Here is a 14,834-nt window from a genome sequence, read left to right on the forward strand (position 1 = left end):
AATGTAATCATTTTTAAAAATGGGCAAAAGTCTTCTGAAATGTAGTTATGTATGTTACCAACAGAAAATAAGGATAGGTAAAATTAGATTTGAAATATTCTGAAATTCAATGCCTGATGAAATCAAAAGGTTGGAGTAAGTCACTTAAGAGTTATGTGTGTTTAAGGGAAGAGATAATGAATTGGAAAAAGCAGGGGATGTTTTTTTGGTCTCTCCTCTGATATCTACGCTCTGCCCTAGTTTGCCATTTCCAACCGTTTGAAGAACCGTTCTGCGGACATTCCGAAGCGAGAGCACTGGCTGGACTGGGCAGCTGAGAAATACCCAGTAAGTTGGAACTGCAGAAACATCTGATGCCTCCATGTAGTCTTTCCTAATGTCCAAACTGATTCCCTCCTGCTGTATTTGACCTCTTCTCTTACTGTTCTGGGCCACTTCTACTGTAAGCAAGAAAACCCTATCTGGCAATTCAGCCTGTTCCTTCTCACCCCTTCTTGCAGAGGCAGCTCATTATGGATGTGAAAGCACTGACCAGGGTACTATTTCTTTATATCCCATTGCCCATGTTCTGGGCTCTTTTGGATCAGCAGGTAAGAATGGAGACACGAGGGAGGGGACATGGGAATATATGTATACGTATAGCTGATTCACTTTGTTATACAGCAGAAACTAAGACACCATTGTAAAACAATTATACTCTAATAAAGATGTTAAAAAAAAAAAAGAATAGTTCTTTTGAAAGCTACCCCTTCCTCCAGCCCCTTCCCTCTCAGAGAAAAGGATTTCTTTTAATAGCATCTGTTTGCTCTAGGGCTCACGATGGACCTTGCAAGCCACCAGGATGAATGGGAATTTGGTGAGTAGCAGAGATTTTTCCAGAGAAGTCTATCATTTTCTTTATAATCCATATTAAGGAGAAATTTCTTTGTGTTTTTGCCTGAAAACTGACATAAGATCATAATAGATGTGCCTTTAGCATGAAGATACTGAGTAGGCAAAATAAAGAAAGCAAATCTAGAAATAAAAAGCAGAATCTTATCTTTAGAAATCAGAAATGTAAGGATGGAAAGGTTTAAATGTATACAAAGAAGCATTGAGAGGATAGCAAATGAAGTGATAGAGCCTGGGGAAGTGGATGTTTTCTTCCATCTAAGCCTGGCCAGGGAACAGCAGGTTTGATTGCTGCTACAACACAATTGACACCATCTCTTAGGCAGGGCTAACAGCAGAGGACCCAGAGGTGGGGTATTTTGTACATGGATACAGAAATAACGGGAAACTTGTAAACATTATTTCCTCTTTTTCCAATTTCCATTCATTGGCAAAAACGCTTCTCTCATTTGTTCCCACTTCCTAGATTATTGTATTGTTTTTCTATCATCTCAGTTGTGAAGAGGGCAGGGTGGAATGATGCCAGGGTTTTATGATGCCAGTCTGTTTGGAGCCTGCTTAATATAATTTCACCTTTTTCCTTCCCCTGGCTGTCCAGGATTTACCATGTTTGTCCTCTTTTTGACCTCCTGGAGAACAACTTCAGAAACACTGTGTGTCAGTGGGAGTCTTCACCCTAACCATGATGTCTTGTCTGTCATATTATTACCACCTACGACTGCAGTTACTGAGATTAATAAAAAACACACTGACTTTATTCTCTTTCAAGTTAAAGAAAGCATAGTGAACAGAAAATAAGATTCTCCCTTAAGCCCATCTGCCTTCAGGAGACATAGCCTAAAGCCATTCCCAGTCTCTTCCCCCCCCACCCCCCCACCCCCCCCCCACCCCTGGCATACCCTTACAAGGATAATAGTGATCCTGAACCAAAGACCTGATGGATTTTACCTTAAGCTTCTCACCTGCTAATTAGCAAGATGGTTGATCTAGGCTTTTTTTTTTCTTTAGGCCACCATCTTAATGTGATTTGTTATCATGTTTCAGGGGTTTTTTGTGCTTCAGCCTGACCAGATGCAGGTAGGAGACTTCTCTATAGTCCCGGGTACTTATTTCTTTCCTCATCTACACCATTACCTGTAGTAGTAGGATTACCAACCATAATTTGATGCTTTTTTCCTTGTATGCTGAGGAGAGCTAAACATAGGAATGAAAATATTCTCTTTAAGCCCCACACTTCTCTTTCATATCCTCTGTTAAGTAAGTAGCTCCTGATCAACTCCAGGGAGACTGAGTTTTGAGCTCACAGGGAAAGTATAAGCACTGGATTTTTTTCCATGTCAAGTATCATGGAAATATTGTCAAAGAAAGTATAAGGCTTTGTTGTGTGAGCAACAAAATCAGAATCTCTGTTTATTGGTGACTCCCAGGTATCTTTTTAAACTCTTGTTCAACAATCCCCAATTCTTCCTTCTCTCATTCCTTTCTCCTGGCCATGACATTTTTCCCTTGGCTGTGGTGCTGAAGAAGATAAGTGAAAATGGGAGGGGAAAGCTCCCAGTTGATTGACAGAAAAACAGGTTCAGAGTGAAACTGGTTCCTTGGGATATTTGGAAGATAATGTGCTATGCAGGGGAAATAGAGTCTTGGGTGTAAAGAGACTGAAGGATGTGGAATCATTCTGTACATAGTATGATGAAAGTGTGTTTGGATGTGAGAGAGAGTGCACACATGCAAATGAGAGCACATGCTCACACTCATGATAGAAGAACATTGTAACTAATCCCTTTTACCATGGTGTTACAGGTACTAAATCCCTTTTTGGTTCTTATCTTCATCCCATTGTTTGACCTTGTCATTTATCCTCTGGTCTCCAAGTGTGGCATTAACTTCACGTAAGTGCTCACTATGCCTGTGTTGCTCCAAACTGACTCAACATTTGCCCAGTATGATAAAGAGTCAATATCTTTTCTACTTAGTGATGATTTGTTTTGATTTATCATTTTTCTGCTTCTGTTTATCCATGTTAGATTAAACGCCTGTTAATACTGAAGGACGGGAATTAGATCTAATTAATTCTTATGACAGAGAGTCCAAGCCATTACTGCAGACTTACGTATGTGATGTTGAAGAGTTAGGACTATACTTCATGGGAAGTCAAAAAGTATGTGAGATTAGGCTCCTAAACCAACTTGTTGCTTTGTTCTTGAAAGTTGCCTCTTCAAAGAAGTCCAGAGCCTTTGAGGATAACTAATCCCTTTAAATCTTCCACTGTCCCTATGAAACAAATGGGGGACCTCATAAGAGTGGGGATAGAATTGTCCCTAATTACTGCTTTCCCCCCCTTCTAAATAGAAGTGTTATTTTTTGTAAAGTTTGACAGAGGAGGGTGTTAAGTTTTCTCTAATTTCTGATTTAATAGCAATTTCCTTTTGATAACCACTTACCATATTCAGATGACCTTTTGTCATTTACTCATTCATTGAGCAGTTTATTGAGTTCAGCACCAAGTGCTATGCAAATGTAAAAGCACAAATCTTGCTCTTAAGGCGTTTACTCTTTAGTAAGGAAGCTAGAAAATGTGCAAGGTTAATTATTGCAACAAGGTGAAATATGTTAAGTGCCCTAAGAAGGAAAGCAAAGTGCCAGGGAAATGCAGAGATGGAAGAGAGAGGCCAGGGTCAAGAAAGACTTCTGAAGGAGAGGAAAAGGAGGTAATAATATATAGTGACTGGTATATGGTAAATGTTCAGTAAATCTGGCTATATTACTATTATTTTTGTTATTATGACATAATGGATAAAAAATCATAAGCAAAGATAGAGGGAAAAATTTGGTGCATTACAGAGAACAATTCAGTATGACTCAAGTAAAAGTAGAAAGAAGGTTATATGAAGGGGAGGCAATACTTTGAAAAGTAATTGGGACCAAATTAGCTAAGCTTAGGGGGTTTAGATTTTATTCTTTAGAGTCTAGAGTTTAGCTATAATTGTCTCTTTCTTTCCCCTATAGATCACTTAGGAAAATGGCTGTTGGTATGATCCTAGCATGCCTGGCCTTTGCAGTTGCTGCTACTGTAGAGATAAAAATTAATGTGAGTACAATAAATCTTAAGCCATGAGGGCAGGACCATACCTATTTTGTTCACTTTTCTGACTTGTTCAATCTTGATTCCCTGGGCCCTAAGCACAGTACCTGTTTTAAAGAAGGTGCATAATACGTGTTTGTGGTCAATGAGTAGATACAGGGGTAAAGCAGCAGTGCAAAATGAAGCCCACCTCCCACCTGAGTGATTCAGAGTATATTGTCAAGGAATTTCCAAACACCGGTATCCAAGATATATAACCATCTCTTAGATAGCTTACCAGACACTCAAACAAATAACTTTTGGCAGATTGAATAGCCACTATTAGGGAATGATGTATGAGGCCACAGCTCAGTCAAAAGGCATGGAGTTTGTTACCTGGCATCAGTGCTTGCTATATTGAGCTGGTGTTTTCCCCCTCCAAACTGCCTTCAGAGTTTTCTAAGCCAAATGCTCTTTAGAGGTAGGAAACTGTGTCCTCCTGACAGCTAGGCTGTCGAGAAAGGACTGAGGTATGTGTTTTCATGGTATCTGAAGGGTTATTTGTTGGTAATTCTAACATGTGTTCTCTGTCCTAAGGAAATGGCCCCACCCCAACCAGATTCCCAAGAGATTTTCCTACAAGTCTTGAATCTGGCAGATAATGAGGTGAAGGTTACAGTGCTGGGAGATGAAAACAACTCTCTGTTGGCAGAGTCTGTCAAATCCTTTCAGGTGACGTATGGACTTGAATGAATCAGAAACACATTCAGATTATGTGCCAAGGCAGCAGCATAATACAGTGGTGAAGAGCATGCACTTGGGGAGTCAAACTGCCCCAGTCCAATTCCTGGTTCTGCCATTCCCTAGCTATAAGACCCTGAACAAGTTATTTGATCTCTAAGCCTCAGTTTTAGCATCTGTAAAATGGCAATAATTTTTATGTCATAAGCTATTGTAAGGATAAATATTATATGTAAAGTGCTTAGCATAATGTCTCTCAATAGGTTGTAATTTGTGTTATTATTTCAAACTGCCTTGTAACACACACCCAGTGGAAGAGTTTGGCTTGCATATTTTCACTACTATATTATACATATTCTGAAATATTCATTTAAAAATATTTTTTAAACAATAAAAGTAATATACACTTATTGTAGAAAATTGGGGAGTATGTCAAAAGATATAAAAACCACCTATAAATCCATCACATGGAGATAATCATAGTTAGCATTTTTGTATAAATGAATAAACAAATTTTGAAAAAGTGTTGAAACACTATATGCTGTATTGACCTTGATTTTTTTTTAACATTAACCATCATAAGCATTTTCCCATGCCCTTAGGTAAACTTTGAGAATGTGATTTTAATGGATACATAATATTCTATTCTGTGGATATAACATGGCTTAGTAAAATATTTCCTTATAGGTATTTAATTTTTTTGTTATTATACATAATTCTATAATGAACATCCGTACTCATAAATCTTTATTCAAGTCTCTAATTACTCCTATGGTATATTTCTAGAAATGGAAATACTAGGTTAAAGGGTAATGTTGAAAGTATCTAATGAGGTCACCTGCCCTGGGTTACTATGAGATTGTGATGTCCAAGATGGGGTAGAAGGTGAGTGTGACAGGCTCTTCATTCTATAGAAAATGCCACACTATTCCAAACTCCACCTGAAGACAAAAAGCCAGAATTTCCACTTCCAACTGAAATATCACAATTTGTCTGTCTACACTGAGCATTCTGTGGAGGAGAAAAAATGGTACACTCTGATCATTCGAGAAGATGGGAAAAGTATTTCTAGCATGATGGTAAGTTGAGGAATGGCCTAGTTTCCAAATTATCTTAGAGTACAATGACTGGGCTCATCAATATCTTACCAAGGATATGAATGATGATCAAAGTTTCTGATTATCAGTTCCCTCTTGTCAGCTGTAACTGATGTTTACTTCCCTCTATTGTAGGTAAAGGATGAAGAAAACAAAACAACCAATGGGATGACAGCCATGAGGTTTGGATGCCAAGGAGACCCAGGCCTCTCTGTTCTCTTGAATCTTGGGTCTCTTCTGATCTGTGGGGCTTCACATGAAGAGACTTCACATTCTACTTGTCTTGTACAGGGATTCTCTTCCTAGAATGTCAAGAGAATTAGTGTCAGAAGGCATTTCCCAGGGCAGTGAGAAGCATAGATTCAAAACCAAGTCTTTTGGCTTGCTTTCTCATGTGGTATTCAAAGATGACCCTGTATTTATGTACGCCCCCTGTGCTCTGCAACATAAATCTCTTCTGCTGAATTTTATCCACTTATCTTGCTCTTAGGAAAATAACTGAATTCTTTCCTCTCTGTGATCACCAGAGAGAAATTTAGAAGTAAGCAAATAATCCTCCCTTTGTTATTGGTAGTTGAATATCTTCTATAGTTACTGTGTTTTTTAAGTAAAATTTAAAATAAACCTATAGGGGCCTCATGGTTTAGTAAAGGCAACACACTTGAAGTCAAAAGACTTGGTTTTGAATCTAGATAAGGCTGAAGGTCTTGTTAGACAGCCTGGGACATTTACAGAAATGGAACCTTGAAGGGGTCACCTGCTCACTGGGGCAGGAATCTGACATGAAATAGACAGATGCATGTGCCTATGGCCATCAAGATTAGATGGTTGCTGTTGAGAATAGCATTTTAGAGGAGAGCTTTCAATAAAAAGTTTGAATTTCACTGAAGGGTGGAACAGTCATAATAATCTGCTTTTGCATATGCAGCTTCAGAAAAAGTAAACAGATCAAAAATAAGTAAGACAACAATGAGGATAGGACTTCCCTGGGTCAGAGAGCAATGGGAACCTCCAGGAAGGATGAAAGGGAGCAATTTCAAGGTTAGTGCAGGATGATTGAATGTCCAGAAATCAATATCAAGGATTTTAGAGGGAACTGCTCTTCTAATCCCATGGGCCAGGGACCAATGCAAATGCTACCAGAAACCCAAACTGAGGGAGCAATTTAGCGGCCCGGGTTCAAAAGACTAGAAAGATGGTTCTGGAAGAGTCCAGGGTTATCTGCAGACCCAAAACAATGATAGCTCAACCTACTGTGGGCTGGGAGTCTGAGTTTTGCATAAGTCAAATCAGACTTCATTTGTAAGAGGATAAAGTATCAGTTTTATATAAATACTGGTACGTATTTATACATATACATATACATATATATATATATATATATATATATATATATATACACACACACACACATAATTATTTTTCTTAGTGGAGTCTCAGTTGATGAATTACACCATTAGAAGATGGAAAGAAATTAGGTGCACCTAAGGTAGGTTAGTAAGGAGACTCGGACTGCCATGGGTGATCACAATAGTGTCATCCCAGCTGAAATCAGGTGAGAGTGTGGCAGATAAAAAGCTAATACCTGAGGAAAGAAAAAGTTAGGGACAGCTAAGACTACTGATTGCTTCTTACATGTGAGTTCATTTATTCACACAGTTAACAATATACATCATGTACCTTTTATGTGCCAGCCACTATTCTAGGCACTAGGCATATAGCAGTAAACAAAACAGAAAAGGCCCCTGCCCTTTTATCAGGTGGGAGAGTCTGTCTGATCTGTAACAATGTCTCTACCCTTAGGTTTGTTAACACTTTGCATGAAGAGCTCAACATCTCCCTGGGTACAGATACCTCCCTCGGTGTTGAAGAAGACTATGGTGTGTCTGCTTACAGAACTGTGCAAAGAGGAGAGTAAGAGCATTACCCTTGTAATTTTACTTTTATCAACAACTGTTTTTTAAATGCTTTCTTTGCATATAGGTGGGAGGATTAGGTATATCTCAGCTAATTTTAAATATACACAGATTCCTGCTCTCTTTCGACCTTTGCCTCCTTCCCTCAGTCTCACCTTTTTCTGCATAGATATATTGAGACCATGCTTGTTGTAAAGGCCATACTGTATAGTCAACAAGGCCATCTCTGGGAGGTTTGCCAGTTTATTACTGGCTCCCACTCCTACCCTTTGGTAACTCCTATTAACACCTCGTTCGAGCTTATCCTTTCAGGTTCACTGTTTTATGCTGTTCCACTAATTCATAAGACTTAGAAGAGAAAAATTCTTAAAATTTAGATGAGAAGACTTAGAGTCTGAAGTTCACAAAAGAAGACAATTTGTGCCTTCTGCATTCAGGTTTAAGGTTTAAAAAAAAATTAGCCAACAGACAATGAAGAGCTCAGATCAGGGGTAGAAAAAACCTGGCATGAAAATAATTCACTCTGAGACTCCTCTCCTCAAAGAGAAATGGTAGCTTTGCTGATTGATTCACCATCAGTAGAGAGATGAAATCTCTCTTTCCTCCAGAGATGGGAATGCTTTTCTAAACTGTAATGTCTATTCTAACCTAAAATTGTCCTGTTCCAGATATTCTGCAGTGCCATGTAGAACAAAAAATGAGGACTTTTCACTGAATTTGGGTCTACTAGACTTTGGTGCAGCTTATCTGTTTGTTATTACTAATGTAAGTAGCTCATGGCCACCCTTACTCTCTCCTTCCATGTATCTGTATCTATATTTATGTCTGTATAACTATATCATATCTATATATATAAATCTATATCTATCTGAATCTGTATCTGTCCTGGGACCCAAATAAGACTCTGTGGCAAGACAGCATCACATACTTATTTCTAGTGAACGGTGATAGTTTCTATAGTGACTTTAGAAAACCTACTAAGGTCTCCATGAGGACTTAAAAGAGATAACATTGGCAACAGGCACAGGGTCTTGGGGAATGGTAGACATAATTTATCTTGAGTCATTGCTATGAGGTGACATGGTTTGCTGCAGTCTCATTATGGCCCCAAGAAAACAAAAATTGTTTAAGTCTTCTTGACTGACTCCAAATGTGGGTCTCCTAGCTCCTTGGAAACTGATCTGCTAGCATATCACAGTCTGAAATACCAAGACTGGTAACAAGTGTCAGTCTCTACACAAAGTTTGGGGGATGAATTAACTGTGCTCCATCAAAAGCAATTGTCTCAGCACTCAGGACATGACACCTCTGAATTTTAATTCTGATGTGAATCTTGCTTCTAATTTTATTTCATTACTTTTTTTTTTTTTTTTGCGGTACACGGGCCTCTCACTGCTGTGGCCTCTCCCGTTGTGGAGCACACGCTCCAGACGCGCAGGCTCAGTGGCCATGGCTTATGGGCCCAGCCGCTCCGCGGTATGTGGGATCTTCCCGGACCGGGGCATGAACCCGTGTCTCCTGCATCGGCAGGCGAACTCTTAACCACTGTGCCACCAGGGAAGCCCTATTTCATTACTTTTGACATTGTATTAAATATAAAAAGAAGACAGTGAATAAGGAAAAGATGGAAATTTTCTAGAAGTGTGATGAGAATAATCTGTAAAGTTTTTTTAATTTTAATTAATTAGCATGATATCTTTAGTATGCCATTTTTTATTACAGCTTTATTAAGATATAAGTCATATACCATACAGTTCACCCACTTAAAGTGTATAATGGTTTTCAATGCATTAACATATTCAATATATATTGTATATTCAATACATATATAGAATATATTTTCAATAATATATGTTCAATGGTTTTTAATAAATTCACAGAGTTGTGTAATTTTAGAACATTTTCATTATTCCAAAAAGAAGCCCCATATTCATTAGCAGTTACTCACTATTCCCTCCGATACCCTCTAGCCCTAGCAACCACTTGTTTACTTTCAGTCTCTATAAATTTGCCTATTCTGCCTATTTCGTATAAATGGAATGATATAACATGTGGCCTTTTGTATCTGGATTCTTTCATTTAGCATATTTTTTAAGGTTCATTCATATAGCATACATCAGTACTTCATTTCTTTTTATTGCCCAATAATATTCCATTGTACAGGTATAACACATTTTATTCATATATTCATCAGTTGATGAACATTTGGTTGTTTTCACCTTCTGACTAACATAAATAATGTTGTTATGAACATTCATGTACAAGTTTTTGTGTGGACATATATTTTCACTTCTCTTGGGTGGAGTTGTTGGGTCACATGGTAACTCTATGTTTAATCATTTGAGGAACTGCTAGACTTTTCCAAAGAGAACATACATTTAACATTCCCACCAATAGAAGGTGGCAATTTTTCTACATCTTTGCCAACACTTGTTTTTCTATCTTCTTAATTATAGCTATCCTAGTAGGTATGAAATGGTATTTCATTGTGGTTTTTATTTATATTTTCCTGATGACTAATGATGTTGAGCACCTTTTTATGTACTTTTTGGCCATTTGTAATCTGCTTTGGAGAAATGTCTATTCAAATTCTTTGCCCAATTTCTAATTGGGTTGTGTTGAGTTGTAAGCATTCCTTATATATTTTAAACATAAGTCCATGATCAGATATATGATTTGCAAATATTTCCTCCCATTCAATAGGTTGTCTTTTTAACTTCCTTAATGGTGTCCACTGAAGTACAAACATTTTTAATCTTTATGATGTTCAATTTATCAATTTTTTTCTTTGGTTGCTTGTGCTTTTGGTGTTACATCTAAGAAACCATTGCCAAATCCAGTGTCATGAGGATTTATGCCCATTATTTTCCTTTAAGAGTTTTATAGTTTTACCTCTTATATTTAGGTCTTTAATCCATTTTGAGTTCACTTTTGTATATGATGTGAGCTTGGGGCTTAACTGCATTCTTTTGTATGTGAATATCCAGTTGTCCCAGCACAATTTGTTGAAGACTCATCTTTTCCCGTCAAATGGTCTTGACATTCTTGTCAAAAGTCAATTGACCAGAAATGTGAGGGCTTATTTCTGGATTCTCAGTTCTATTCTATTGATCTATATATTTATTCTTGTGCCAGTACAATAATCTCTTGATTACTGTTATTTTGTAGTAAATTTCAAAATCAGGAAGTATGAGTTTTTCAACTTAGTTCTTCCCTTTAAAGATTGGTTTGGCTATTATGGGTTCCATGAATTTTCATATGAATTTTAGGATCAGCTTAGGATCAGAAGCCAGCTGGGATTTTTGAGAGGGATTGCACTGAATCTGTAGGTGATTTTGAGGAGTTCTGCTATCTTAACAATATTGTCTCCTGGTCAGTGAACATGAGATGTTTTTCCATTTATTTAGGTCTTCTTTAAGACCTAAATTTTTCAACAATATTTTGTAGTTTTTAGAGTATAGGTTTTACATTTATTTTGTTAAATTTGTTCCTAAGTATTTTATTCTTTATTTTGCTGTTGCTAATGTAATCATTTTCCTAATTTCATTTTTAGATTGTTCATTGCAAATATGTAGAAATACAATTGATATTGATCTTGTGTCTTGCAACCTTACTGAACTCATTTGATAGTTTTAATAGTTTTTTAGTGGATCCCTTAGGACTTTCTACATACAAGATCCTGTCATCTGCATAAAGAAGCTTTACTTCTTTCTTTTCAGTGTGGATGACTTTATTTCTTTTTCTTGACTAATTGCTCTTGCTTGAACCTCCAATACAGTATTGAATAGAAGTGAGAGTAGACATACTCTTAGGGAGAAAGCATTCAGTCTTTTATCACTAAGTATGTCAGCTGTGGGGTTTTCATAGGTATTTATCAGGTATCAGGTTAAGTTCCCTTCTATTCCTAGTTTGTTGTGGGTTTTGTTTGTTTTTTACTATGAAGGGGGGAGGTTGAATTTTGTCAAATGCTTTTTTCTGTGTCTATTAAGATAATCGTATGGTTTTCTATTGATATGGTATATTATATTAATTGATTTTCTGATGTTAAACCGACCTAGCTGTATTAGTTTTCTAGGGCTGCTGTAACAAAGTACCACAAGCTGAGTGGCTTTATCAACAGAAATTTATTTCCTTATAGTCATAAAGGCGAAGTACAAGATCAAGGTGTTGGTAGAGCTGGTTCCTTCTGAGAGCTGTGAGAAAGAATCTGTTTCGGGGCTTCCCAGGTGGCACAGTGGTTGAGAGTCCGCCTGCCAATGCAGGGGACGCAGGTTCGTGCTCCAGTCCGGGAGGATCCCACATGCCGCGGAGCGGCTGGGCCCGTGGGCCGTGGCCGTTGGGCCTGCGCGTCCAGAGCCTGTGCTCCACAACGGGAGAGGCCGCGACAGTGAGAGGCCCGTGTACCAAAAAAAAAAAAAAAAAAAGAATCTGTTTCATTTAGCTTCTAGTGGTTTTCCAGCAGTATTTGGTGTTTCTTGTTATGTAAAAGAATCACTCCAGTCTCTGCCTTCATCTTCTCATGGAGTTCTCCCTGTATGTTTGTCTATGTTCAAATTTCTCCTATGAGGACACCAGTCACATTAGATTAGAGCCCATCCTAGTGACCTCATTTTAACTTGACTAATTCTATCTGTAACAACCCTATTTCTAAATAAGGTCACATTCTCAGGTACTAGGGGTTAGGACTTCAACATATGAGTTTTAGGGGGACACAACTCAACCCATAACACTTGCATTCCTGGTGTTTTCCTTCTGTCTCTCATATACTGCTCAAGATAGGGGCTATATATATTGTTTCTGAATGCCAGGATAATAAGCATCTAGAGTACGGATCATATATTAGAGGCCTAAGGGCCCAGTTCCTCACGTAGTCCTGTTTTGTTTGGTCTGTACAGTCTTGACAAAAATAAAAATAATTATTATTAATTGACAATATTTAAAATTCAAGTGATTTTACCTAAGAAACTGTATTCCTTATATTTCTTAAAAACAAAATCAGAAGATTCTATAACAGGTATTACCATGTCAGTTGTCTGGTGCTATAGTGGCTGTACACTTTAGATGGGGTTGGGCTGTCCAGTTCACCATAGTCCCTATCATTCCCATTCAGCCTGCTTTGTTTAGTTAATTACCTGCCTGTGGGTATTTGAGAATGTGACCTTGATTTACGAGCTTAGGTCACAGTCTTCTCTTAGGCTAAGAAAACCCAAATATATGCCCAGGTATTGTTCACAATACCAACTAAAACAACATTTGCCTTACTACACTTCGAACGCAATGGCTTTTGACTCAGAGAATCAAGGGCATGTGGACATCAAAGACTTTTGATTTTAGGGACTTTTGACCTATATGTTTTAGCTCTGCTATTTTTATCTCATGATATATCCAGATATTACACTGGCTATTTAAAAACACTTACTACCTAATAACTGGGTTTTACTCCAACAAAAATACATAATTCCAAAAATTTAATTCAATTATTGTAAGAAATATTAGTAAATATAATCTATATAAAATAAAACCAACTACAGCTAAAAACCTGCATGTAATAAAAGTAATTTTAGACGAAAAAAGAATTGTAGAATCGTGTATATTGGTAACATTAATAACAAAAAGTTGACCCTGAAAAGATTTCTTTTTGACCAAAATTTCACAGAAAAATTGCATCTTTTTGACAAAATTTGAATGTGTAAGATTTGAGTTCAAAAATAATGGCTAATAAATAGAATTCAACATAGCAAGTGGTATTTGATATGGATTTTAAAACATTGATCAAGAAAATCTTCAATGTAAGGGTTACCAAGAAAATAACTCATTTTGATAAAAGTAATTTTAGTAAAATAGATATTTAAGTGGAAAATGTTAGAAATAGTTTAACTGTATTTACATAGAAAATTTAACAAGGAGTTAAACTTTTCTTAAGTACATGCTCTTCTGAAAATTCATTGTGTTTGTATAATTCAGATGCCATTTTACATTTAAAATGTTGGCCAGGATCAAAATACCCAGTAGGTCAAAATGGTGGGAATCTAAAGTACAGTATCAAAATAGTCTACCATTTAAGGGCTCTGCAGTAATGGTATTTGATTGACTGAAGTCAGGCAAATGAGTTCAGTGTCACTGAAAGGAATTTCAAAAAACTGAAATTGTGTAGAAATTGCTTGGTAGCACAAGGATGAAAATACAATGAGGGGATGGATATAAGACCATAAAATGTTTTAGGCCAGGAATATTTACTTGAGACTCCTGACAAGCCCATTTCTTCTTTCCCTCACTAAGAGCACCGGTCAGGGTCCTCAGGCCTGGAAGATGGAATATATCCCAGCCAACAAAATGTCCATCGCATGGCAGCTACCACAATATGCCCTTGTTACAGCTGGGGAGGTCATGTTCTCTGTCACAGGACTTGAGTTTTCTTATTCTCAGGTAGGTTTTTGCAAGTGGAAGGTGGAGGTGGAGCTGTTGCTCAGAGGGTGGAGTTTTAATCCTGGCACTGCCTTAATTAGGTATGTGACCCTGGCCAAGGCCTCCATATTTTTTGGCCTTAGATTCCTTATGGTCCTGAACAGAGTATCAACTTGACTCCTAGGGTAATGGCAGGCTGCATCCCTATGCTGTTTGGAATCCAGAAAAGGATACTTAAATACTAAGAATAAGGGCTATGGAATCAAACTGCCCACATTCAGATTTTGGCTGCACACCTAATGTGTAACCTTGAGCAAGTGTATCTCTCTAATGCTATTTTTCTTTATGTATAAAATAATAGTAATAGAACTTATCCCTTAGGGTTGTAATGAAGATTATGATATAATGAATTAAAATATTCAGTTAAGAGCTCCATCTTATTGTTACTCTGAACATTATTACCATCCCCTGAATCAATGTGATAGCTGAACTTAGTAGGGGAAGTTTTTGTGGGAGAAGTTTTCTGGTTAGATGCATGGGGCATGAGGGTGGTGTAGGGAGTTTGTTTACTAACAAATTTGTGTCCTCTGTAGGCTCCCTCTAGCATGAAGTCTGTACTCCAGGCAGCCTGGTTGTTGACAGTTGCAGTTGGGAACATCATCGTGCTTATTGTGGCACAGTTCAGCAGCCTGGTACAGGTATGGACCTAAGGGAAGCAGG

General features: G+C 37.6%; 2 protein-coding genes across 4 annotated transcripts in view; one reads left to right on the plus strand and one right to left on the minus strand.

Moving 5' to 3' along the window:
* Positions 1–14,834, plus strand: part of SLC15A2 (solute carrier family 15 member 2) — a 40,726-nt gene that overhangs the window by 19,805 nt on the left and 6,087 nt on the right. For 2 of the 3 annotated variants that reach the window (XM_022566207.2, XM_089909959.1), the window contains 13 exons: positions 241–327; positions 501–590; positions 812–856; positions 1,936–1,968; positions 2,695–2,783; positions 3,901–3,982; positions 4,553–4,687; positions 5,611–5,775; positions 5,929–5,975; positions 7,597–7,707; positions 8,378–8,474; positions 13,989–14,135; positions 14,708–14,812. In XM_022566207.2, the coding sequence (XP_022421915.1) occupies positions 241–327; positions 501–590; positions 812–856; positions 1,936–1,968; positions 2,695–2,783; positions 3,901–3,982; positions 4,553–4,687; positions 5,611–5,775; positions 5,929–5,975; positions 7,597–7,707; positions 8,378–8,474; positions 13,989–14,135; positions 14,708–14,812 (1,233 nt within the window). Of the gene's footprint in view, positions 1–240; positions 328–473; positions 591–811; positions 857–1,935; positions 1,969–2,694; positions 2,784–3,900; positions 3,983–4,552; positions 4,688–5,610; positions 5,776–5,928; positions 5,976–7,596; positions 7,708–8,377; positions 8,475–13,988; positions 14,136–14,707; positions 14,813–14,834 lie in introns of all 3 variants that reach the window. The other variant, XM_089909958.1, reaches the window with a different exon arrangement.
* ILDR1 (immunoglobulin like domain containing receptor 1) overlaps positions 3,969–14,834 on the minus strand; it is a 113,252-nt gene continuing 102,386 nt past the window's right edge. Inside the window, 1 exon segment of the mRNA XM_089909992.1 lies at positions 3,969–6,095. Coding sequence (XP_089766118.1) covers positions 5,910–6,095 — 186 coding nt within the window. The 3' untranslated portion in view covers positions 3,969–5,909.

Source organism: Delphinapterus leucas, chromosome 4 (assembly GCF_059928025.1).
Source record: "Delphinapterus leucas isolate spDelLeu-1000000601 "Yukka" chromosome 4, BTC_Dleu_Yukka2, whole genome shotgun sequence".
NCBI lineage: Eukaryota > Metazoa > Chordata > Mammalia > Artiodactyla > Monodontidae > Delphinapterus > Delphinapterus leucas.